Below are 24,923 nucleotides of genomic sequence, written 5' to 3' on the forward strand. Positions count from 1 at the left end.
CTCAGAGCTGTGAGCTTCCTTTCCACTGGGTGGTAGCAGCACGTATCTGTGGCTGTCGAAGGGCTGCTTTCGCTTTCAGCGCGGTGAGATCGGATTTGCAGTGGGGCGTGCAGCTGGGGCGCGGTGGGAGGCGGCACTTCCCCTTTAGCAAAGGAAACGCTCCTACGATCGCAGCTCAGAGGAAAGCTGTTTCTTGTCCTTCACAAAAATGTGCTCGCGCTGCTTTAGCAGGACGGAAAACTTCCACCGAGTTGTGGATTTCATTAAAGCGGCCATGAAAATGTGGCTGAACTCATGGTTGGAATGAGGCTCGCGCCTGCTCAGGTCCCAGAGCTTCCTCCTGCGAGGTGGATTTCATTTCAGTGCTGATCCTCACCATGTTGGCAGCTCTGCTCACAAAATTGAGCTTTGAGAGAACTTTGCTCAGAATTTGCAGCACAGGGCGTTTCTGCAGAATGAAGTTTGGACCATGCACTGTTTTCCAATCATTCTTTCCCCATTCAGTATTAGTCATCAGCTGGAGCAGATGCAGTCTTGTCTGTGATCAGAGCCCACCTTCATTGGAGCTGCTGGCAGCTGCCCTGAGGGTAATAGAATGGTAAGCTGGGGAGGCTAAGAGCCTCTGGGGCCCAGGGTCTTTCTATAGCTGATGAGCTATGTATGAAAAAGGAAAAGAAAGAAGAGGGTTTGGTTGAGTTGGTGAAGTGGACTGAAGGTAAGTGTTTGCTCACAACAGAAAGAGGAAAGCTGAAATGGTTAAGCCTTGGAAAAGGTCAGAGAAAGATGGAGCTGTAGTGTGGTATTTAATGTAGTTCATTGCAGTGGATGAAGGGAATGGAAGCTGGCTGGTTGTGTTAGGTCAGGAAGGGCATAGAAATGGGCATGAGAGCAGCACTGCAAAAGGACTGATGTCTTTGGAGGGCATCCCTCTGCTCAGCTGCTGTAATGAGGCTGGGATGACGCTGCTGCTTTGAATCGTTGCTTTGCTGTCCTTAGTGCTGCTCTTTGGGCACGGGGCAGCTTCCATCCGCTCTACTGCAGCTGAGCAGTCATTCCATGCCTAACACAGGGCCTTTGCTGCAGCCAGTGGTAATTTGGGGATGTCCGCAGTGAGGCAGTCAGCTCTGAAGTGAGACAGGTCAGGGGGCGGTAAGTGGGTAAACAGGATGTTTTTAGCATCGACTGTTCCTAATAAAACTTCTGATCTGCAAAGGAGGAACTGTAATCGCCTCCAGCATGTTCAGAGCAATGTTTCTGCTATAAGCAATGGTTTTTTTTATGCTTATTGTCAGCTTATGTTCAAACAGAGAAAAAGCTGCTTGCAAACACCTTGTAAGCTGCCTCATAGCGGAGGGCTCTGCTGGAAATGCCCGCTGTGTGGCAGCTGCACTGGCAGGCAGAAGCGCAGTTCCCATCACATCGCACCCCTTGCACAGCCGTAAGCCGAACAGATGATCCAAGGCTGGGCCTTGCTCTCCTGCTCTCTGCTTCGGTGCTGGTTCTGGAGAGCTCTCCATGCCTGGATTTCTTCTGGGAGCTGTTCTGGATGGCGCACGCAATTATTTTTGCACCTCTGTCGTGAATCAGAATGAAGTGCAAACATCACTGCGCAGACTGGTGCAGCAGCCAGCTATCTTGACAAGGCAAGGTTTCCTCTGAAAGCCTGATAACAAAGTTTCGCATCCCAGACGTGCAGATACGGATGATTTACAAAACAGATGATTATTTTATCATTCTCGTGATAGAAGAGTTACCATCCGGGTAGGAGCCAGCTGGATGCAGCTCACAGGTTGCAGCATCATGCCAGCTAACCTCAGTACAACAACATTTCCCTGTACTGAATCATCTGTGTGTGTGGAGGGCCTGGTGCAGCTGCTCTGTTCTGTTAGCAGTTGTAGGACGTGTGCTGTGCTGGCTGTTGCTCTCTGGTGGCTATAAATAACAGGGCTGCTGTGTGTCCTATTCTTAGAGCAGGATACACATCTCCTGTGCTGAGACGGGGCTTGGAGCCAGCAGAGTTATCTATGAATCTCATTCATAAGCCCTCCTTATTAGTTTCAAGTGGGAAAAAAGAAAAAAAAAAACGGAAGTAAAAGATCACAAGCTACTGCTTCAGGTTGGCTTTTGTTTCTGTAGGAGTGCGATGGAATAGTGCCAGCTGTTTGCACACTGCCCTGTGCAATACACATGGGTTTGTTCCTACAGCGTTGGATGGCAGTGGCTCTTGGTTGGCTCTCATTTCCATCTCCTCGCTGCCCTTTCTGAGGCTCTGCCTCCCTCCTGCTCCCATTGACATCCAGCACAACAGCAGCGATCCCAAAGCGCTTTGCTTTGCTGGCGTGGGACGTGTGGGGGGCATCAGCCCAACGTGGCCCTCGATGGCTCTTTGCACGGCTGTTGCTGCGCAATCTTTGCTATCGGAGCCTCTTCCTCTGCCTGCAGCCCATAAAAACGAACCGCTTCTGCTTCTGCGGGAGCTGAGCTCGTGCGAACCGGAGCGGGGCTGACCGGCGGATGTTGGGGTTAATGATTCAGATGGGGGCAGGAAACCAGCAGCTGGCTAACGATCCCCGGAGGAGCCACCTCCAGCACCCACACGAGGAGATGGGACAGAAGGGGCCGGCCGGCTGTGGTAAGGTGGGCCGGGCTGAGCGCCGCGTGGGGTCCTGCAGAGGCCTGGGGACGGGCCGGTTTTCCCCCTCCCCGTGGCGGTGAGCTCATAGATCCCAGACTGGATCTGGGTGGCTGCTTTGATGAGCGTTCGAGGTCATCCCTGCAAACTCTTCCCGAAGAGCTCTGTGCTGGATGCTGCTCTGCTGCTGCTGCTCACATCCATCGTCTGCTGAGCTTCAAGGTATGGAAATTACCAAATGCGCCCCCTCAGCAGCACTGAGACCCCTCTGGAAGCAAAGCTGAGACTGCAGTCTGGCTTGTCTGTCCTACAGCGTTATTTTCAGTATCTCCTGACCCCATCTCCCCGTGGCAGCACGGCTTTTTTTTAATATTATTTTTAATTACGCTCTTTCTGCATTTTCTTCTCATAAATCGAGGTATTTTGGGTTCCTTCTGTGCTGAGCTGCCCTCACCCCCGCTTTTGGCTCTGGGACTGCTATACTTTCCATTCCAAAACCCCATCTTTGGCTGCTCCCATTGGGTTTTCCTTCTGGTTTGGAACTTAATGGCTTCTTATGAACACGTGAGCTTCTTACTTTACTGTGTTTGGGGTCACAGGTCTGAGTGAGAAAGAAGAGCCGTGTCATTGCATTGATTTTCTCCTGTGATCGATGTTCAGGGTGCTACAGGCAGCAAAACTGGGGGTAATTATGGGATAATCTTGTGTGGTATTGGCTCATGTTCATTGGAGCTCATTGGAGCTTTGGAGTAGATGAGGTTACTTATGACACAGGAGCACCTACCTGCATACAAGTTGCTTATATCCTAAGTTCCTATTCTGGCATCCCCCCATGGGGAAGAGCAGCGCGTGGCTTCAATGCTGCCCAAGACAAGGGAAGCTGGGAGCAGTTACAGGGTATTTCCATGGAATACATCCTCGTGTTGTGATCAGGATTTTGTGCTCTGTTTTCCAGCTGAGACGTTTGTGCAACCGAATTGTCCAAAATGCTCATCTCTGGGAGCTCATGTGTGGATTCCAGTTGTCCCTTTTGTCCCATGTTCTACTGAGCTGCGTCTTCTGGTGTAAAACAAAGCACGTTCTGCTTGAATAGCTGCACAGAAGCAGGCTGTATCTATACCACAGCAGCTTTCCTGAGATAAATTAAGCTGGCGTCAAACCTGGTAGGAGATGGGGCCTCTTCAGAGCTTGTCTGAAGGCTCAGCACTGTCACTGCTGTGCTCCCCACCACAGGAGCTCCCTTTGGTCGGAGATTTCCATTTCTAAACGGCTTCTGTTGGAAATCTGTGCAACGGAGGCAGACAGAAAGCTGTGTTTCTTTTCTTAGAAATGCTAGAGACTGAGTCAAGCGGCATATTGCATCTGTTCACCAAGCCCATGTGCTACCTTTCATACAGCAAGCTTTTCAAATTAGCTCTCCTCTTCTTTTGAGTTTTGCACCAGTGACTCACCCAATCAACCTGAATGAGCCTCCATTTGTTGCGAATCGCAGGCCACAGAACTAACTTTCAGGAAGGGAGGGAATACTTTTGCCTTCTAGGGCATCCTGGCAGATGGATGCTGTCTGTGTGCTGTCTGCTTCAGCAACTAAAAATGTGGGAGCTCCGATCCCCATGCTGACCCCAGGTCTCCCTCTATGGCTGGTGCAGACAGCCCGGCTGCTGGGTGACTCTCCTCTGGGTGAAACCCTTCATTTAGGGCTGCAGAGACCAAGGAAAGTGTGTTCAGCCTTCCCGATGTTTTATTTCTATCCCAGCAGCAGTGGATAAGTGCCTCCTGCTTGTCGTAAAGGACTCCATTGCCTCCCATCAGTTCCTTTCTGACACAGATGTGAGTTTCCTTTACCCTGCCATCCATGTGCTGGGTACCTGCACTGTGTGGCTTTCCCCATCTGGGTCACATTTTCATTATTTTTTTTAGTTACATTTTTAAGGGATGTGGATTTTGGGGGGGGAATTAAAGCTGCTTTACCCAAATGCTGAAGTGCTTGCTGCAAAACGTGGCACTGTTAGGCCTTTGAAATGACAGCAAACCTCATGAGGTTCACTAAGTGTTTCTGGTACAGCAGAAATGAGATCTTGTATCTTATGAGAGGAGGTTTTGTAACAAACAAAAAAAAGATTTTAATTGCCTTGCATTTAGTGTACATCAGGCTGGTGTGGTGCTTATGGTGGGGAGCAGAGGCATGATGCTCCACCAGACACAGATTACAGCGAGGGATTTGGGAAATACCCCTTTTTGCTGTTCCTGACTGTAGGAATAAAGCCACATCTGGAAGGGAGATGCCCTACAGCGGCACAAAGTAGGTCAGTGCTGTCCACATCTTTCAGCTTTGCACAGCTGAAAACGAACAACCCCCAAAACCAAAACACCTCCCAAACTGCTTTTACCGGAGCAGCAGCAGCACAGCAGCACGGTGTGCCCCGGCCATCAGTGCTGCTGTGGGGCCACAAAGCTCCCAGTGCTCGGGCTGGGGTCTGTGTGACGCCAGGGTGCATGGCTGTGGCTGGCAGCTTGGGCAGGGAAACGTTATTTATTGCTGTATATGAGTGAAGGGAGAAGGTGCAAAGCGGGGCAGAGTCCAGCTGCTGTTTCTATCGGAAATACAGATACACATTTGGGTTGCTTTTTTTGCCTTGGTGATTATTGAACAAAAAATACGGTCACTGCTGTTTGTGTACGGCATTGAAAGGAGGGCAGAGCTGGTTCCGGGTGGAAATGACAGCAGTTTTCACCACTGTGTTCCAGGCTGGATGAGGCCAGGCCATGGCACAGCCAGAGCTGCTGTGGGCAGCCGCTGCGCTGATGCTGCTTGGGGTGGCTGTGAGTGCCTGCGTCAGGTGCCAGCTCTATGGTAAGGCTCTGCCATGGGCACGGGGACCCTGGGTTGCAATGGGTGGCTGCTTTCCTCCGGAGGTGTTCCCTCTGTGCAGGGTGTGCTGCTGGAGGAGAGGAGGCTCTGGGGTGGGCTGAGAGCAGCCTTTCAGTATCTAAAGGGCTGTAAGAAAGGAGGGGAAAGGAGGAGAATCTTTAGTAGGGTTTGGTGTGATTTAACAAGGGGGAATGGTTTCAGGCTAAAAGAGGGGAGACTGAGTATAATGAAGAAGTTGCTTCCAGTAAGGGTGGTGCGAGGACTGTGCAAGCTGCCCAGAGAGTTGGTAGTGCCCATCCCTGTACACCCCCAGGGTCAGGCTTGGGGGGCTGTGAGCACTGACAGGGCTGTGGGAGTCCCTGTGCACTGCAGGCAGTGGGATCAGATGGCCTTTGGGGGCACCTTCCAACTCAAACAATTCTATGGTGGCTGAGAAGCCGCAGGATGGGGCTGGTGGCCCCACTAGAAGTTTGTTCTTCCCTTTCTTGTCTCGGATGCCTGTATCACGCTTTTGCATCAAGCTTTTTTTTTTTTCCTCTCTTTTCTTTCAGCTACAAAGCGAGGAAAGGACAGCAACCAGAGGAGTCAGTAAGTTCCCTTTGCTGTTGTGTTGTGCCCCAAAATCTGTCTGGGAGACAGAAGTCAGAGCTGGACCTGGTGCGTGCCTCAGCCAGGGCAGACATAATGTCAAATAATAGCATATATATATATATATGTACCACTGTGATGTATCTATATGATAGGATATACAGAATGCACTTATAAATACACATCTGCACCCCAGCTGTGCTGCTGGCAGTGCGCGTGGCGATGCATCCCGATAAAGGGGAACACCATCACAAGGAATAACCCCAAATGAAGCAGTGACCACGAGGCCCGTGAGTCAGTAACTCACTGGAAAAAGGTCTGGAAAAGCAGAGAGGGCACAACCCTGCCTCATCCCGTGTGCTCCATGAGCAAAGCAATGCCCAGTGCTGGTGGGGCCACGCGGCAGAGCCCTGCAGCTGCAGCACGAGCAGTGAAGGAAACACCACCATACACATGCACACCCCCTTATTTCCTTCGCTAACAGACAAACCACAGCTTAAATGATATTATGAACAGCAACGACAAAGTGCTTTTAACCCTTGATCAAGGAGCAAGCGTGGTATGAAGGAGGTCAGGTCGCCCAGCACAGGGCTCGTGGTGCCACGGGCAGTGTGTGAGGCCTCACCATGGCAGAGCACTCGCTTTGTCCTGCGTGGATGTGATGTTTTGGTGCACAAAGTGTCATGGCAGGGTTTGTCACCCTGAGCCCAGCCCTCTGCCCCTGGACCACAAGCACACCTCGACCACGGAGGCCAGGAGGAGACCCAAAGGGAGGCCGTGAGGAAGAGCATCCTCAGGGTCCCTCTGGGGCCATCTGCAGCCCTCACTCTGGTTTCCATGTTATGTGCCCAAATTCAGCTGATGTGGTGCCTCTGTTTCTTCCAGGCTGGAACGCCCGCAGCGATTTGAGGTGATTCGGTCCTACTCTGGTGAGTAGGACCCTGTGGGGAGGGGTGGTCCCAAAGCCACGTAAAAGGCACCTCTGATCCCTCTGGGCTGCTCCCACCAAAATCCATGCTTTCTTTGAGAACGAGTCACTAAAGCAACACAACTAAAGCAATGGGAGAGTGAGTGTGGGCTCTGGAAGGCTTCTGCTCATGCTGTGGGAGCAGGGCTGTGGGTGATGCAGTGACTCATCCGCCATCACCTCTCTCTGCTTCCTGCTTGCTGCACACTGACCTTTTGATTTCTGCCCTGGCCAGTGTGCTGTTGGGGTCTGCAGCAAATGTCACCATCCCCAGCTGCCAAGGCTGCCCTGCCCTGCCCAAAACAGCCCCCAAAAGTCTTTGTTTTGAGCTGAGCCAAGCTTGCAACCCAGCAGTGCATCTTGCAATTGGTGCTGAGTGTGCCAGAGACTGCCAGACTGAGGGAATTTGGGGGAAAAGAGGAAATAAGGCAGCAATTAGGATTGTGGATCCCTCTGACGTACACACAGTGTGTTTCTCACTGCTCGTTTCCCGTTCTGGCCCTGCATTTGAGGAATAGTTTGGAAGATGTTTTGCAATGCTGGGGAGCCCACAGTGCTGGATGCTCTGTGCTCACTGCTCTCGTTTTGTTCTTGCTGCTAGCTGTGACCCAAAGGCCAGAACGGATCAAGGAACCCAAAAACTTGGCAAGGTAGGTGGAAAGCACGGGGCACATCCTAGCTATAGAAGCACCCACTTTGCTTAACCTGAGAAATCCCCCCCTCCCCATCACCACGCTCAAAAAACACCCTGCACTGATAACTGCTGCATGGCCATCCCCACCCCAAATTCATCCACTCCCATTGCTCTGTGTTTCCCGTTGCCATCAGGCAGAGCTTTTCCTGATGCTTGGTCAGAGCTGAGGTTTTAGCTCTCTTTTCCTTCATGCCCCAGCCACAAAGGAAGCTCTTTCTTTCAGGAAAGCCCCCGAGGAGCTCAGCACCTCCTGTCACGTTGGCTTTGGTGAGCATCAGCGGCTGCAGATCCGTGCGTAGTGATGTTGCAAAATCCATTTGCAAAACATGCGGGTGTTGCAACTGTTCCAGTAGCTGGGAGCTCCCACTGTTTGGGGGGAAAAACAAGGGCTCAGTGCCCACACCCTGAGCTGTGCTGTAAAAAAAAGTTGGGTGGTGCAAAGGTTGTTGGCAGCCGTGTATGGGGCTTGTGGTGGTCTGCACAGGGACAGCTGATGAGATCCTGAGTGTTACATGCAGGCTGCTTTGCTGCAGCTCACCAGTCTAACTTAGAGCAATAGGGGTGGGCAACCTACAGCCCACCCCAGCTATTCCCCATCTCTGTGCTGCCTCGTAGCCCTCTAACATGCCTGTGCTTTGTCCCAGAGAGCAGTGCTGAGCCCCGCTACCAGAACTTCCTGACAGGTATGTGCTGTGTGGGCAGCTCTGGGTGGCTCGTGATGGCCCTGTGATGGCCCTGTGATGGGAGCTGGCCTTTCAAGCTCTGACTTGCTGTATTTAGGCTATGCTGAGCAGCCAAGGAGGGGGGACAGAATGCTTGCAGCAGCCCCTGGCTCCCTCCTGGAGCTTGGCACCAGCCCAGCAAGAGTTATTGCTGCACAGAACTGCACTCTGCTTCTCAAAATAGGGGATAATTCCCAATCTCCCTGCTGTTTTGCAGGGCCTGTCCTGGTCTGCTAGGGCTCCCAGCCCCGCTTAGTGCTGCCTTGCTGGCTTTGGGGCTTGCTGCCTGCAGGGTTGGCCACTGTGCCTATGCTCAGGAGAACTGGGGTGTTCAGGGGTTGGTGCTGCAGTATGGTGTGTTAATGGGAATCCCTTTATGTTTGCAGAGGACTGCCTACATGGGGATGCTGCCTACGTGTAAGTGCTCTAGGTGCACTTTCCATCTCCTTTGTCACCAAGACAGCTCCTGTGTCACCCCACATAGGGCTGTGGCACTGTTGGCCCTTATCACCTCTGTGGGTGATGCTCTGTGGGGTCTGGAGGCCATGCAGCTGCTGCCCCAGCCTGCTGCTCTCCCTCGGGCAGGGTGCATTTGGGTGGCAGAGGCTGAGCACAGCTTTCCTTCCGTAGGGAGCCTATCCCACTGGGTTACTACAGCCACAACAGGTTCTTCTCCCCACCCAAGGGTAAGGTCTTCAGTGCCCTCCCTTCTCCAGCAGCCAGCACAGCACACAAAGGACAAACAGCCTCACCTGCAGGCAGCTGCCAAAAGCACAAAGCCCTGCAGGTGCCAAGGCTCCCCTGGGTCACTCACATATCCTCATTCCCCTTTTCTCTCTGCCAAAGATGAGGACTCACATTCCTACCAGAACGTCGTCATTAGTGATCCTTGCAGCTCTGAGCTGGGTAAGTGTGGTGCTGTCATGTTTTGTAGTGAGCCTTAATGAGGTTTAGCCTCAAAGACCCAATTTTATCTCATTTACTGTTCAGCATCACCCATCCAAACTCTTCTTACTTGCAGATGATGCAGAAGACTATGAGAACAGCGCAGCAATAGAAGTCTGGAAGGTGCATCAAGCAGAAGGTTTGTCCTCAGCAGCTGCTCATGGTGGGCAGGGTGCTGCTGTGCTGCACTGTGCTCAGGGCCATGCAGCCATCACCGCATCTCGAGGTGTTTTTATCCACAATAAGTATCTAGGGCAGTGTGCACATCTCTGCATTGGGTGTTGCTGCGGTGATGGCTGCTATCCCACCCGTGCACTCTCTAGAGCCCAGCTCACTGCTGGTGACGTATCTGTGAATTTGCTGTGACAGGTCACACAGTGTGTAAGGTGGGAGTGTTTTAAGACCGTCCCCATTGCTGATGGCTGCTTTCCATCCCTGTTAGCCACGCTGTATGCAGAGAGCAAGGATGAGGAGCCAGACTACGTTAACACAGACCCAACGATAGATGCCGTCCTGCTGTCAAAGTGAAGGTAATGGGAGCAGGAAGGCAAGGATTGTGTTTTCTCCTTGGGGAACTTGCAGTAGCCCAGAACTACTTCAGATCAACTCTGAGCCACGCACTGCAGGCAGAGCCCCAAAGCCCTCTGGTTTGCAGTACGGAGGCAGAGCTCAGCAGGGGACCCCTGAAGCCCTGCTCCTGCTGCATGCTTTGCTCTGCTCTCAGCAGCAAGCTGCTGGCTGCCGACACTGAGCAGACAGCCAAAAGTTAAAGCACCTGCAAAGAGCTGCAGGAAGACTTCACACTGTGCTCAGTCATACATCTGTGGTGTATGTATGTATGTAACTCATGCTGGTCATCCTGCTCCAACCAGAGCCTGGCTGGGAGAGGGAATGGGACCAGTCCCACTCCCCTCATGGTTTTGCTCCCTGAAAGCCTGCAGGAGCCAGTGGGATTGTCCCTGTGCAGCTCCAGCCTCTGGGATTTACCTGCACAAACTGAGCAGGTCCTGCTGCTCACCACTGACCAGTGGTGGGCAGGCTCCTTGATGGGATCTTTCTGAAGCCATACAGAGCATTTCAGGTTTGCCCCCAGCATCCAAAGCACAGCCACCCCGCTCTCCTCATAGCAGCACTTGTTATAACTTTGAGCAGCGTCTGGAGGGAGGGAGGCCAGGTCACCCTTGAAATAAAATGCATAGGGCTGCAGCACTCACTTCTATGAGCAACCCTGCATCCACTTCTCTTCCATGAGAAATGTCAGGGATTACATTTCTATGCTAATTGCAGCATGTTCTGCCTGCTTTTTGCTTATCTCCCTGCTGTTTGCAGGAGCTACAAGACTCACTGTTTCCCCCTCTGATTTCAAGTGTTCTGCATGAAGTCTGAAGAAGCCCTTTGCCGAGCTGCACAAGCCCACCCAGCCAGAACGTACATCGGGAAAGAGGCGTTTTCCATCCCTCAGTCACATCTTTCCCCCAAATTGTGCCTGAGATCACACAAGTGTCATTGAAAAGAAGAGATGCTTTGCTTGAAGCCCTGACATCCAACAGCAAGGATGCGACCAGAGGAATTTCTGCCCAGCAGCAAAGCCTGCCCAGCAGCAGCACCCATGGACATGCTGTGAACTCCTGGTCCCGTCTCCCTTCCAGGCCTGCGTGCTGGAGGGAGCATGGCTGCTCTGTGCAATGCTGTCTCCTGCCAAGCGTGAAATGATTCTTTAAATTGCCGAGCTGCAGTGCAGCCAACTACTTAATTTGTCAGGCTGACTCATGCACGGCGGTATTCAAAGGCAGGGATTAGGTTTTGATTTAGTTCCTACGCTCTCCTCCAGAAGCTGTTTCCTACAGGAGAGGAACTGGCAAGGCAGAGGTTGCTTTTACAGCAGCAGTGCTTCTCTGGAGCTCAATGAGATACCAGACTGTTACAAAAGCTAAGGACTAAAGAGGATTAAGCCCTCATATGCAGCTTGTAATTCGCAGTGTCTGTGGCAGTTCTCCTTGTCTTTCCTTATCTGCTTTATAACGATACAAAGACGCTGCAACGACTGATGAGGTTTGATCCACCGCTGTCAGCCTCACCAACTGCAGCACTGTTTGAGATTTGGAACATCAGTCCTGAAATGTAACCTCTTGGGCCCTCGTGCACTGATCTGGCACCATCTTAGCACTTATTTATTAAAATTGAAAAGCCCTCAAAGAAAATCCAGGTTTTTCTATAGTGGTTTGCTGCAATGTGGGTGCTGTTTCTCTGATCGAATGACACAGGCTGACTTGATAGCATGTGTAGAAGTGACCCAGGGTGATGTATGGGATCCTGCTGGGAGAAAACATTGCTCCATGCAGCTTTATTCCTCAGAACCGTCTCAGAACTGCGCTTCAAGAAGGGACACAGCCCACAGCACACATCTCTGGGGCTGGTCAGAATGTGCAGAGAAGTGGAGGTAAGGGTGAGAGCCCTGGAGTGGGAGAAGAGGATGTCAGGTGCTTCCTGCTGTTCGTGCTCAGCTCTATTTTCAGCAGAATTGCTGTGAGTGTGGGGCCACTCTCAGTGTAGCTGCAGCAGCAGGTGGTTTGGTGTTTGGCTTGGGAAATGTACTTGTAGCTGCTACAAATGCATGCATTCCTGCTCCCATGGGACTCTAGGGACAGAGGATGCAGTGCACGATGTGCCTGTGCAGCTATAGCAGCCTGCCTTTCTGCCTGCCCCAACCTTTCCCTTCAGCTTTTGCTCACGCTCTGGTTTCTGATGTTTAAATGCTGAAACTGCACAAGTAGGGGACACAGCCTCATGGAGCAGACATGCTGGCTCCGCACAGGCTCATGGACAGCCAAGGAAATGAGGAGATGCCTTTGCTACTGAAACAGAGCACCTGGCCCATGAAATTGCCATTGCTGGTGTCTTCTCTGAAGAAGCTCTCATGTTTCACCAATTGCTGCAGACCACAGATTTTTCAGGATCTGCTAGAGGAAAAGGGTGAGCTGCGTTCTCAGTGATGTGCCAGGATGCTGCACCCACTTGTGGTTCATCTCATTCCCAGAGGGAGACATTGAATGCTTGGGATGTGATTAGCAGCAGTTAAAAGATTCTTGGCATGCAGTGGTAGATTCAAAGACCTCCTGGGATGTTCTATCCAATAGGTGAGTGTGCTGCCAAAAGATTAAAATGCAAGATTTACTGCTCGCCTTGCTAAGCAGGGAGGGGGATTAGAGGAATTACATTTTCCTGCAATGAGGTTCCTTCATTGCCAGAATCTGAAAGCTGCCGAGTGTCAGCAGGCAGAGCAATAGATTTGGTGTACATTCCCTCACCTTTGTGGGAGTCCGAGCAAATTGCCCTCCTTCCAATCTCCAGAGCAGCCAGCTGCAGAGAGCAGCAAATCCTTCCTTAGGGTTGTAAAGCTCCTGAAGTGCTTTTCAGCCAGTGATCTCATTGTGCTGGAAGATATCCAGGCACTGCTGAGGGAAACTTCGTCGATGTTTTTAGTCTTGTTCTGAAACGTGAGCTTTCTCTTAGCAGCAGGTGAGTACACACACGTGTTCACTGATTAACTGTCCTTTCAGAACTCATTTTCAGGTATGTAAGGATTTCTGGTGCTAAACCCAAACTGTCAGATCGTTGTGTTGCCTGACAGTAATTCAAAGGGCGCTGACATCTCCCTTGGGTACACGTAGCTCTTTTTCCTCACATCAGGGAGACAGCCAAGTGAGCCATTTTCTTCCTGGTTTCAATGTTAGAAGACACATTAGAAATGTAGTTTTGGCCCAGCCACTATGGCTAATGGAGCTGGGAAGCTTTACCTAGCTACCAGAAAGCAGCAGCTCTGCACTCACAGGGAGCAATCACATTTGGCACAGGAGGCTGATGGCCTCTCTGACACCGTTCCTCTTCTAAGTGAAGGTGAGTATAACTAAATCCCCCCAGTGCTGTGGAGTATCAATTTGTAAGTGAACTGGCTCCAAAGTGGAGCTGAAAGGCACCGAGCGAATGTGCTGAAAAGAAAGCTGCTCACCAGACAGAAACAGCACCTGTGATCCTCTGAGTTTGTCACTCCTGCGCTGGCACCACCAGAGCAAACTGCTTAGACAAGGGAATATTAGCCTACTGTCTAAATAGCGTGCTTTATTTAAGCTCTTGTGGACAAAAGCTGTGATGCTGTGTCTGTAATACAACACTGTAAGTCACATATTTAACAGTATTTGTGCTAGCAGTGACAAATCACTGTCAGCAAATCAAACTTACCACAGTTTGATTAATACCTAGTGAAAGGAGAATGTACTTGTGAGTGTTGTATCCATAAGAACTGTTTCCCTTATTCCATTCAGGAGCCAACTCCGAAGTGTCTGTGCTTTAACTGACAATCATCTTCATTTCCTTTGTCTTAGAGCTCTGCCAGAGGAGCTGCAGAAAGTCTTGAGGGTGCAATTTAGAATGCTACGTCTTTGCTGCTAAAACTCATCGCCCCTGGGGCTGAACCAGAGAAATGAAGGGTGTAACCAGCTGTGGCTTCAGCACAAGGGCCAGCCTCTGGGCTGATACTGCAAGTAAAGATCAGCTTGGCACTGAAACAACATGGTGTGGGCAACGGGATGCTGGGGGTGGTAATCTTCAACAGGAGGGGTGGAGTGAAGGGCAGGTACCAGAGAGTTGTATCTCTACTGTGCTTTGTTCCACTGCTATAACCAGAATGTATTTAGGTACTTCAAGACAGCTCTGCTTAGAGATGCATATCTGACACCAGATATAGAGGTGGTCACATTAAATTTATATTTGTTTTCACTCTGCATTTCACACTTTATTGCTCCTCTGAGCTCACAAGGTGGTTTCCAAAACCAGGCAGAGAGGAAACCATGATGCTGTAGCTTTTTTTATTGAAACTACAGTAAAATGACATTACTTAATCTGGACAATGGAGAAAAGAGAATGGAATGCAAATGCAGAGCACCTCTGAACTTACATGTTTTTTAAATATTATGGACGTAGTATCTGTAATAATTAGCTGTCAATCCTAAATAATTAATCCTAAACAAGTCCTAAACAATCAGCATTAAGAAATGTGTACTGTTCTGTACTTGTTTGGTGAAATATCTTCCTTACCATCACACAAAAATAACACCCTGAACGGCGCCTGCACAACATGCCTTAATTGTAACCTCATTAAGGTCTCTTTCTGTGCAAAAACTTTTCCTTCTTGGCTTCAGTGAGGCCACCTCTCATGATTAGTCAGGAGGTGTAATCATTAACAAAGGGATTAAAATTTTGTCTCTCCTGCTGTTAAGTCTTGGTATCGTTGCCGTAGGCAGTTTTGTTGAGTGTAATAGATGCCATTGCTCCTCCCTCCTGAGCTGTCAGCCCTCTCCTCTGCCCAAATCACACAACAGGTACAAGAGTGCTTGAGTTAAAGTAGATTTTAAAGCTTTATTTGTCTAAATAAAAAAAAAAAAAGCAAGTTAATTTGATGATAGAACCTGGTTCTGGGATTTAGCAAAAACAGACTGACAGAATTCAGGACAAACACAGCTGCTGACCTCACACACCAGGCCTTCGCCTTCCAGAACACAGGTTTCAGCTCAGCCAGGTTTCTAACTTGCTGCAGGAGCTGCAGTCTTCTGACACAGCCTGGCAAGCAGTCCAGCCATTTGTAGCAGTGAGTTCACACCTTCTGCTATCTTCATATGCGTGTAGCCAATTTCCTGGAGAGAAAAACAATGCCAAACCTTCTGTTTTGTCCTGCAGTTTGCATACGGTCTGACTGATGATGCTCCACTATATCCCTCACTCCTAAGAAACCATCTTCAGACTTGCTTGAACTTAAGAAAACCATTTGTGGTTTTCTTGCATTCTCACTAGACTAATTAGAACGAGGTATTTTTTTCTTAATTGAACTTTCATTTCGCCATTTTCTTTGTAAGTTGGTCACTGAAGTGACACCTGGCACTTCTGTGGGGTGTTAGACTTTGAATGTCAAGTGACTGCTCTTATTCACAAACTAATAATGCAGGGTAAGAAAGAAAACAGTAATAACAAATACGGTTTTTTTACACTAACAAACAGCAGGCAGAAAACTCTGAGCTTGCCCTGCGATAAAAATCCCATCCTCTTTCTGTAACAGACAAAAAGACCCCACAAGTAAGCAGTTTGATACTAACCTTGATAAATTCCAGCTTCAGATATTCTGGCATTTGAAAGGTTTTACACACACGGAAGATGTTGCCAATCACGTCTTCTGGAGAGTATCCAAGTCTCCACAGGTGGGCAAGGATCTGTGCAGGCAAGAACAATCCCACATTTATCTGCAAAACCGATCCTTTGAGTCAAGCACGTTCATTTTTGAGGCAGGCACGTGCAACTGGTGGAACTACTCGTGCTGTTTATCAAACAATTTAACACTGATTCTGTTTAGTGAGTGATTTCATTACTGCTTGGGTTGTTGTTTTTGGGTGGTTTTTTTTGCTTGATGGGTTATTCATCTGAACAAACTCCTGTAAAGAAGAGATTTCACTCAGCAATTCAGATGCATGGTTTTGCCCTTTTCATAAAGAGCAAGCAGTGCACACTGAATTCTTCAAATCAGACATTCTGCAGAGGAAAGGTGTGTCTGCACACAGAACACACAAAACCCACCTTGTATGCTTCATCAATATTTGCATTTATGCAGTGTTGTATCATTTCTTTCACAAGCAGAGGGTGAGGCTCGTCACATACCTGTATCAAACAAATATTACACTTCAAAATACTAGAACATCCCATAATTGAGCTCCCAAGTGTTCTCACCGAGCTTTTATACGGTTCAAATATTGAATCAGAATGTCTTACAATACAGATTAATTACATTTTAAGCTGTATGACACTTCTGATAACATAACAATCCTACTGTGGTAGACTCGATAGCACTGCATGAGAGCACTCAAGTAACAGACTCAAAAGTTACCAGTGTGCAATTTCCCAGCAGTTACATGATTCACGTGCTTTGAAAGAGCAGGAAAGGCAGAAAGTCTTAGACATGCTGTTAGGGACTGCAAGCACTTCCTGCCTTTCAAAAGCCAGGCACACTTCTTTGATTATTGCCATCACTGCTACATCTATCAGTGTCTGCAAAGGGGTAAAGCACAATCAGAGTCATGTATATCTGAAGACAGGTCTCACACAGTTACAGTGTTGGACTTTTACCTGCACTGTTTCACAGCACTACTGACCTTAAAGACGTTTTCACTGTTTATAAAACCGAATCCAGAATATGTGGACTGTAAGTTGTTTAAGGCCTGCAAAAAGGAAAAGAAAGACTTCAGTTATTTTGTGAAGTGCTCTGCTTCTGACTGCACCCCTCAGGATGAAATACACTTCTTGGGAAATGACACCAAATATGCAGTTTTCAAGTAGGCAGCAGACTAAATGCATGCAGACTGTTTTCCTCAACAAATTCAGTATCTGATTTCCACCAATTCCCTTTTAAGGAGCTTTAAAACCTTGCAAAACCAAGCAGTTTAGTTATTCTTGTGCTGTACGTCACTTCCCCTTTGCTTTATATCCCCAGAGATGAATCTTTGAGAGCCACAACTCAAAGTTGTTTGAACAGAAGGCTTTGTTTCCCTGCCTTCCCTCTTTTACCTGTCTCATATCTCCTTGAGCTGTGAAGATAATGGCTTCTAATCCATCATCTGTATATGGTACATCCTCTTTTTCAACAATTTTCAGTAGCCTGGCAAGGATCTGTGAATCTGTCAGTTTGGTGTAACGCAGCACTGCACACCGAGACTGAATAGGCTCTGAGGACAGAGATGCATAATTAGCATTTCCTTCTTTTCTTAACAACAAACATAAAAACATTTCATTTGGGAAGAAAAAATGTCCTTTTCCAAGCTTAACCACTCTTGATTTGTCACTTTAAGAACACGTAAAGCAGAGCAAATACAGCATCTGCTTAAGCACCACAGTCCTTCATTTGAACCCAAGTGTGTTACATCTATCAAGGACGATTTCTTTTGTTCTCCTGGTTTTCCTGGAATGTAGATGTTTATCCTACTTTAACTGCTAAACAAGAACAGATTGAAGCTCTACAGTGTGTTCACCTACAGGCAAACTTCAAGATTGTGCTTCAGAAAGCAGGACAACAAAAGGGGCTCAACGTCTAGTAAACAATACACCAAAAATCTAAGCTGTAGCAGAGCTGGATGGTGATTAAGCCTGAAGAAATCCGCTCTGCAGTCACGCACAGCACTTTTCATGAAAAACAGCTGTTTGGAAGGTTCATCAGCTATGCAAACGTGCTCTTCATTAGCTGTTTTACAAAGCATGAGATGTTTTGGTGGCTTGATTTTCCTGAAGTGCCGTGGCTTCTTGCAGTAAGCAGGCTCCAAGTGGTTCTGAGGACTACTTTGGAGGTTACCCAGCAGCATGGGGAGCATGTGACCAGAACACCCAGGCGCTAACAGAGCTTTACCTATGATTTTATCAGAGGCATTGCACGCGAGTGCGAAGCGCGTTGTTTTGGAATAGATTTCCATTGTTCTTCTCAATGCTTGCTGTGCTCCATCTGTCATGCTGAAGAAGAAAAGGAGTTAGGACAGATTTTACCCTTCACTGACTTAAAGCTGCAGCCTGGTGACTATTTTTTATACCAGCTTTAGAGTTTACTGATATCGGACAGTGCTTTGTAAATTACCTGGTATTTTTGATTGGCAAGCCTCAGACTTTGGCAGGCTCATGAACCAGTCACCAGTCATAACCTCAGCCAGTTATTGAGACCTCCATAAAGTTAACATGTAAAATCAAATCAAACTTAAGAGTACTGCTAAGAATACTACTATTTATATGCAGGAGGAGAAGAGTGTCCTGTTTTTATCCAGTGAAATTAAGTGTCCATGTAAGCTAGATTCTTTTCAGAGAAAAACAGCCAGTGAACTGGAAGATGGTAAGATTACACTGAGCTAAATCCCAAAGTGCTTCACCCCAATATTGAGCATTTCCTTTGAATCCATGATCACAACTTAGTGTGAGGAATCTTGTAAGAGTACTGTTTAATACACATTTATTTCCTCTCAAATCTTTTTTGGTAGCCTGCTCAAAACATCGCATACCGTCCAAGACAGCAGGACAGATAGAAAACATTTCACATAGTAGCTGGGGTCAAGAAAAAAAACAGTGTACCTGTCTGCTTCATCGAGGATGATGATTTTGTGCCGACCTTTTGGAAGTGTGACCTTTTGCTGAGCAAACATTTTGATTTTGTTTCTCACTACATCAATGCCTCTGGAACAACAATTGAAGTCATTTATGTTCAGTCGGGTGAAATTCCATAACGGCTTTCATTCAGCAGCCACAGTGGCTGGACTGCTCCTGTGCTCCCCATTCTTGCACTGTTCATTTCCGTTCAAAAGTAAGCAGTCAGCTGTGCCAGGACAATTATTGTGAAGCTGTGCTAGCACAACATGGATCCCTTCCTAAACAGTCCCAGCAAAGACTTACTTTTAAAAATAAAGGATTTTACTTTTTTGTTCTGTTTAGAATATGCATGTTATGCCATGATTTGTGGAAGAGCTATGGAACTAAAAAGGCTGGTATAAACTACTGCATTCCTAACCCTCTATGAAATGTCCTCAAAACAGTGTCTGCTACAGAATTTGGGAAATATAATCAGCCTTTAGTGCCTGATTGCTGCAGAAGAGTCAGTGCCTTCTACACACCTAAGATCCTTATCCTACAGTTATTCCCAACTGCCCATACAGTCTTAATTTCCATCACTTCCCCTTTTTTTTCCCTAAGCACTGAAGGGGTTCATTATAAATAACTCATTCACTTTTCATTAGGAGGATCTTCACAGATGCAGGAAACATAACTCTGAAGTAAATTTGAGAAGACAGTACTACTATGTATTCTGCACTCCATCTGTTTATATTTTTTTACATGGCAGTTCCTGCCGAGTTTATAAAACATCAAGTGATAATATCTACAGTGCTAGTTGGACACCAAAAATCGCCTAATTTTGAGTAGGAAAAACTACATTAAAGTAGTAGGGGCCTTACTGTAATATTATCAAGTTGGCCTGAGTTCAACTAAAAATAAAAATGGATACTTGCTTCTTCATTAAGCTTGATGAGGCTTATTCCTTCTCACCTGTCATTTGAGGCATTCAGCTCCAAAACAGCATCCTTTAATGCAGGGCCAAGCAGAGCACGAGCCAAGCAGAGGATGCTGGTGGTTTTTCCCGTTCCAGGGGGACCCTGGAAGTACAATTGCTGATGAGTGCCAAGCCATTTCCTAACCTGTAGTCTCTACAATGCTCCCCACTCATGAAAATCAGCTGCAGTCACAGCTAGAAGTGACCTGAGCTCAGGATCCTGCCTCCAGCAGCAGAGAAGCACAAGACATGCTTCAATAGCCGAGTTAGTTTTCAGTATTTCAGTAACAGAAGGTTGTTTACTTGCTGTGTCTTTTGCTGAAGATAGTGCTCTGCAACCATACCATCTCTTTCAGTGGTACCACAGTGCAAATCTACACTGGTCATGCCTGGATCTCTGGACTGGGACTGACACAGCCAAATGCCACAGCAATACTCACCGCAATGATAATATTTGGGACATTCCCTTCTTTTGCAAAGACCTAGGAAAGAATAACAACAACAAAACACCTGTGTAAGAACACAGAGGGAACAAAGTTTCCAGTTCTATTCCATTTTAACCTTAAGAAAGAGCTGCCATGTCTCTTCTCCCCTGCTTTCATTATTTTTTTTTAAATCTTGCTGCTTCCATGCTTTCTTCCAGTTAAAGGTCAGTCCCCAAATTACAAGACACAACTTTTAAAGCTGTATTTAAGCTGTGGCCAATTTGCACAGCACCCCAAGTACAGAAGGCGTATTTATTTGGAATACTGATCAGATTTGTCCTAAGAGTTGTGACTTCTAAAGAAATTCAGAAAATTTCTTGTCCAAATGTTCAGAGAGGGAAATGTGGAAGTTCTGTTTCTGCTCTGGGGATGGATGCAAAGTGGCATTTTTTCATCTCACCCATGAACAAACAAGCAGCCACACACCTCCAGCCTGCTCACTGTATCTTCGTTTCCAACTACTTCACATAGTTTCAGAGGTCTGTATTTTTCCACCCTGTAGAAATAAAACCCAAGCACTGAGGCACATCTAACCGAACTTTATCAGTGCCCTACACCGCTGGAAAAGGAGATTAAGATTACACGGGGCATTAAGACAACATGGGACAAAGATAACAGGAAGTGTCTTTGATGCGAACACTGCAGGGATGCCAAGAGCAGCATTTCACAGCACGAACTGTCTGAAAGTTATTTTATTTTCGCTTTCTTAAAGGAAAAGATGGAACCCCGCGCGCAGCCCGCGGCGCGCATAGCCACCTTCCCGCCAACGGCACGCCCCGCCCACTCACTCCCGCCATAGGCCACTCTACGCCCCGCCCTCCACTTTATCCATAGGCTACACCACGCCAAGCCCCGCCCCCCATCGCGCTCCGCACCAATGGCCGCGCCGCTCGGCCTTTCTTCCCGCCCCCAGCTCCATTTCCCTCAGCTCCGCGCGGCTGCCCGCGCTCTCTCCTGAGGAAGCGGTTCGGTCTACATCTTACCAGGGCAGCTCGTAATGGCCGCCGGCAGCAGGGGCGGACCCCAGCGAGTCGGCTGGCTTCTCAGCAGCTGCGGGCCCGGCCTTCTCGTCCTCCGTGACCTCCACCACTTCTTCCTTGTCCTCCATCGCAGCGGCTGCAGGCCCGGCCCGCTTTCCCGCCGCCTCCGTGAGGGGCGGCCGCGCTGCGGGCCCGCCTCGTGGGGCGTGGGGGAGGCAGGCCGTAGGGCGGAGCTCTGCGGGGAGCCGTGGGTTTGAGAGGGGATTTGTGAGTGGTCAGCGGGCTTTATGCAGCCTGAGATAAATGTGGGTTAACCTCGTCTTCCTTAAAGTAGGAAATTAAATCAAGATGTAACCGTGTGACGTACAAGGACAGGGCAATTGGCTTTATTTCCCCAGCGTTCAGAACGTTTGTAACGCGAATACCACATGAATACGTTGCTGTCCTAACGTTCAGGCTGACTGTGTTGCTCTTTTCCTTCGGATATAACTTGCTGCAGTGTTCAGCAGGAGCCGATGTGAGGCAGTAAAATATTGCAGCTGCGTACAGCACTGTTGGTCATAAAAGCCTGTCAGTACAGCACACGAGTCATGCTTTGATTTCTTGCCAAATTAAACAGTTGTTATGCTCTTAGGAAGTACCAGCCTCTGGATAAGATATAATTTTCCTGGCCAGGGTTAATTCTCCCACTGTACATGCAGGATTACTGCTGATAAGGGCTGGTTGAAAGACTATTTGTGAGAATTGATGCAGAGTGCCTGATGACAGATTTCTGTGATGTATTTCTGCTAACCAATTACAATATGTGTTTGTTTGCAGATTAGCCTTCCAAAGCACTGTAACCTCTGCATAGGCAGTGACTCATCGCGTATCCGCAGTGGTTCTGTAGCTTATAGAGCAGGTATTTATTGAGGGTACAATATTAGTAAGCTATGTGGGTATACCTCAGTTGAAAGCTTTGACAATCACCTGTCCCAAATTGTGAACTGTTGGTATTGTCAGCCTGAGATAACTGGATATACATCCAGGATAAACTGAGTTGCAACTTCAGTGCTGAAATAGCAGAACTCTTTTGATGTATAATCAACACTGCATGAAGGGAGAATGACCCTGAATTTCAGTAAATTCCTGCTGATGTCCTTTCATGCCCCAAAAGATATGCAGAAAAAGCTTACTAAGCATCTGTAACCAATATACAGTACAGATAACAGCTTTTTGCTGATAATCTAGTTAGCAAGATGAGTGCTATTCTTGGATGTGTTCAAACAGCATCTGCTACTAGTAACGAAGATCCTATGAGAGAAATGAAACAGTGATCCTGTGTTTGTCCCAAGAGCAAGGATGTCTCAGCTGCAGGTGTTTGCTGTAGAGAATGAGGCCTTTAAAGTCCACCTGGAAGTTCTTCTCATCTCGTCTACACTCAGAAACTCATACTGTAACTCCTATAGGGAAACTAAATCTCAGTGCAAGAGGTTTTGTCAGGGAGTTGGTAAAATGCAGAAGTTGTGGCAGAAGAATTGCTGTTTTGCATGTTACAGCTGGTGGCAAGCAAAGTAGTTTTGTTTTGAGTTTGAGCAAGAAGTTTAAACCAGTGGAGTTGCTCGAGGAGAGGCAGTAGTTGAAAACAGCGACGAGCTACAGTGATGAAATGATGAAGGGGGATGTGAGGTGTCAAACCTGCGAGGCAAGGGAAATAAGCACAACCTCAGGCAATCGTTATCAAAAAGTACACGCGTACTGCGTATTTGCTACAGATAAGTCACAAAGTTACATGTAATGCTTTGAGGAAGGTGGGGAGAAATGCAGAACATTCAGGTGGTTTTGCTTTGGGTGAAAAAAAGAAACAAAACTGACCAGACAACAAACCGTAAGCTCAATTTACCATTATTTTGTTATTCAGCATATTTGAAATGCTGGGGGCTGAGACCTTAAACTACAGTGAAAAGAGAAATGCAAAGTTCCTTCGGCTGTTCCGCATCCACACCAGCCCTGCAGTCCCAGTTTAAGCTGTCACCTCCTATTGCAGTGTGCTGTTGTTCAGCAGCCACAAGTAGGTCACGTAGCACAGATGGTCTTGCTGCCAGCAAAACGTGGAGTCTGCAGTCCCCTTTGAGGCTATTCCCTGTGCTCTCTCCTTTTCATACTGTTAGTATGGAGAGAGTGGAATGAATTCTGATGCTACCAACAGTTTTATTGTCTGCTCACTGAGCCTGTAAGCATAAAGCAAAGGTCTACAAATACCAGGAGTGAAAAAAGTGATGGTTGGAAAGAGGGCTGGATTTGTGCTTTATGAAATATGGCACTGCTATGTTAGGGTATTTCCTGGGCTTAGCTTATCTTCACCCAGACTGATGGAAGCCTGGATTCATGTGAAGCTGCTGTGCTTGGCCTCTAAAGGGGCAAAAAAAAAAGTAAGCAAAAAAAGGGGAGAATGCTGCCGGGATATGTGGGATATTAATTTGTCTTTCTTGCAGCATCATAGCATCCTTCTCTTCATGCACTTTTTTGTAGAACGTAACTGGGAGAGAACGTGTACCACTTAAACCTTGTTCCTAAATACTATGGCTGAGTTCCCTGCCAAAACACCAAAATCTGAGTTTATTTCCCTATCCTCTGCCTGATCTTTCCTCTCTTGTCAGCATCTCCTCTAGCTGCAGAGCAGCAGCAGCTCACCAGTGCAGCCTGGATAAACGCAGTGTGACAGCTGCCTGCTCTGTTACCTGGGTGCTTTTATTTACTAAATCTAATTGCTCTTTACATTTTTGTGAAGTACCTTCCCCTGTTGTTTTTTGTTTGTTTGTTTGTTTTTTTATGTTGTCACATGCAATTATAAGCAGCATGCTGTCTCAATGTCAGCTCAAGCAATTTGTGCTGCTGGAAGTGAGGGAAGTCACAAACTGCAAAGAGAAAGTAGCTGGAAAGACCAAAGGTTGTTGCTATCAGAATACTCTTACATTGTTAAAAAGAAACACATATGTGGCTATTTCATATAAGCATCTAAAAACACTTACAGGATTAGATTGAAGTCATCACAATTTTCGTCCAGGCTAGCTTTGTTATGATTTCTGTATGGATGCTGAGGGATGTACTGTAATTTGCCCAGTGCTTCACACTAGGCTAAAAGAGCAAGATTGAGGAGCAGTGACCTGCGTTTCTGGTCTTTGGATGCTTCAGGCTGAAAACGTCATTTAAGTTTCAATTGTTTTTGTTTGTGTGAAACACTTGGGAGAGGACTGCGAGGGTACAGAGCCAGACGTGTGGTTTCGGCTTCAGTCGGCAGAGGGAGTACAGACACCTGTGTGCGGTGCCGTGCAGGGCCACGCGTGACAGCTGAGAGAACAGGCTCTGCCCTGATCCCTCTTTTGCCTGCCGGAAAGGTAACTCTCTTAAATGAACGTTTTCCCGGAGGCTAAAAGGCAGCAGTGGATTGCTAGCGCTGTGATCTGTGAGCAGTCTGCTTAAAGGTTAAGCTGTGAGCTGTTGCAAAAGCAGAAGAGGGAAGCAGTGCCTGTTAAAGCTTTGGTGAGTTGGATAGTTAGAATAGAAACAGGAGTCTGTGTTCACCCCCTCTTCTGACAATGAGACACTTGGTCTCTGTTTTCAACATAGCACTCGATCTTGTGGCATTGTTTGTCCCATGATAAAGGCAATGCCTGCTGCCATTTGATTAATGTCTGTCAGGAGCTTTGAAAGAGCTTTGCAATGGAGTTAATGCAGAGTAGAATGGTTTTAATTTTAAGTTACAACAGTGCTTGACTTTTGCTTAGATACGGTGCAGCCATGATGCAGCATGGTTACCCTGCTCTGCATCCAGCATCTGTATTTCTTTTGTGTTGGTTCCCTGTATCAACAATCTGGCCATGTTCTCCACTGACTGCCCTAACTGGTACTGCATGACATTAGGCAATGCTGTCCAGCTGTCTT

At 47.7% G+C, this 24,923-nt stretch overlaps 2 protein-coding genes across 12 annotated transcripts; one reads left to right on the plus strand and one right to left on the minus strand.

The window, feature by feature from the left end:
- Positions 1–70: 70 nt before the first annotated feature.
- LAT2 (linker for activation of T cells family member 2) lies at positions 71–14,704 on the plus strand. 10 transcript variants are annotated; one of them, XR_007380713.1, is made up of 14 exons: positions 619–2,854; positions 5,381–5,486; positions 6,056–6,092; positions 6,978–7,021; positions 7,661–7,709; positions 7,977–8,020; positions 8,398–8,436; positions 8,862–8,892; positions 9,106–9,161; positions 9,322–9,381; positions 9,497–9,559; positions 9,863–9,950; positions 10,750–12,557; positions 13,803–14,704. XR_007380713.1 is itself a non-coding variant. In XM_048966643.1 (14 exons), the coding sequence occupies exons 3-13, from the start codon at positions 5,399–5,401 to the stop codon at positions 9,946–9,948; spliced, it is 597 nt and encodes a 198-aa protein (XP_048822600.1). In that variant the 5' UTR covers positions 619–2,854; positions 4,392–4,462; positions 5,381–5,398; the 3' UTR covers positions 9,949–9,950; positions 10,750–14,704. The 10 variants fall into 10 exon arrangements, 9 of the variants coding, with proteins under 9 accessions (XP_048822601.1, XP_048822600.1, XP_048822596.1 ...); XM_048966643.1 differs by adding an exon at positions 4,392–4,462 and having other exon boundaries at positions 10,750–14,704; XM_048966644.1 differs by lacking the exon at positions 619–2,854 and adding an exon at positions 71–598 and having other exon boundaries at positions 10,750–14,704.
- A 172-nt stretch (positions 14,705–14,876) lies between these two features.
- Positions 14,877–21,248, minus strand: RFC2 (replication factor C subunit 2). Of its 2 annotated transcripts, XM_048966637.1 has the most exons (11): positions 21,003–21,234; positions 20,446–20,515; positions 19,975–20,016; positions 19,531–19,637; positions 18,565–18,666; positions 17,858–17,958; positions 17,026–17,183; positions 16,614–16,679; positions 16,042–16,122; positions 15,567–15,680; positions 14,877–15,110 (listed from the first exon to the last, which is right to left on the minus strand). In XM_048966637.1, exons 1-11 carry the CDS (start codon positions 21,125–21,127, stop codon positions 15,000–15,002), a joined length of 1,077 nt encoding a protein of 358 aa, XP_048822594.1. In that variant the 5' UTR covers positions 21,128–21,234; the 3' UTR covers positions 14,877–14,999. The 2 variants fall into 2 exon arrangements, with proteins under 2 accessions (XP_048822594.1, XP_048822595.1); XM_048966638.1 differs by lacking the exons at positions 14,877–15,110; positions 15,567–15,680 and adding an exon at positions 15,744–15,899 and having other exon boundaries at positions 21,003–21,248.
- Between the last annotated feature and the right edge of the window lie 3,675 nt (positions 21,249–24,923).

The sequence above is a fragment of the Lagopus muta genome, chromosome 20 (genome assembly GCF_023343835.1).
Source record: "Lagopus muta isolate bLagMut1 chromosome 20, bLagMut1 primary, whole genome shotgun sequence".
Taxonomy (NCBI): Eukaryota; Metazoa; Chordata; class Aves; order Galliformes; family Phasianidae; genus Lagopus; species Lagopus muta.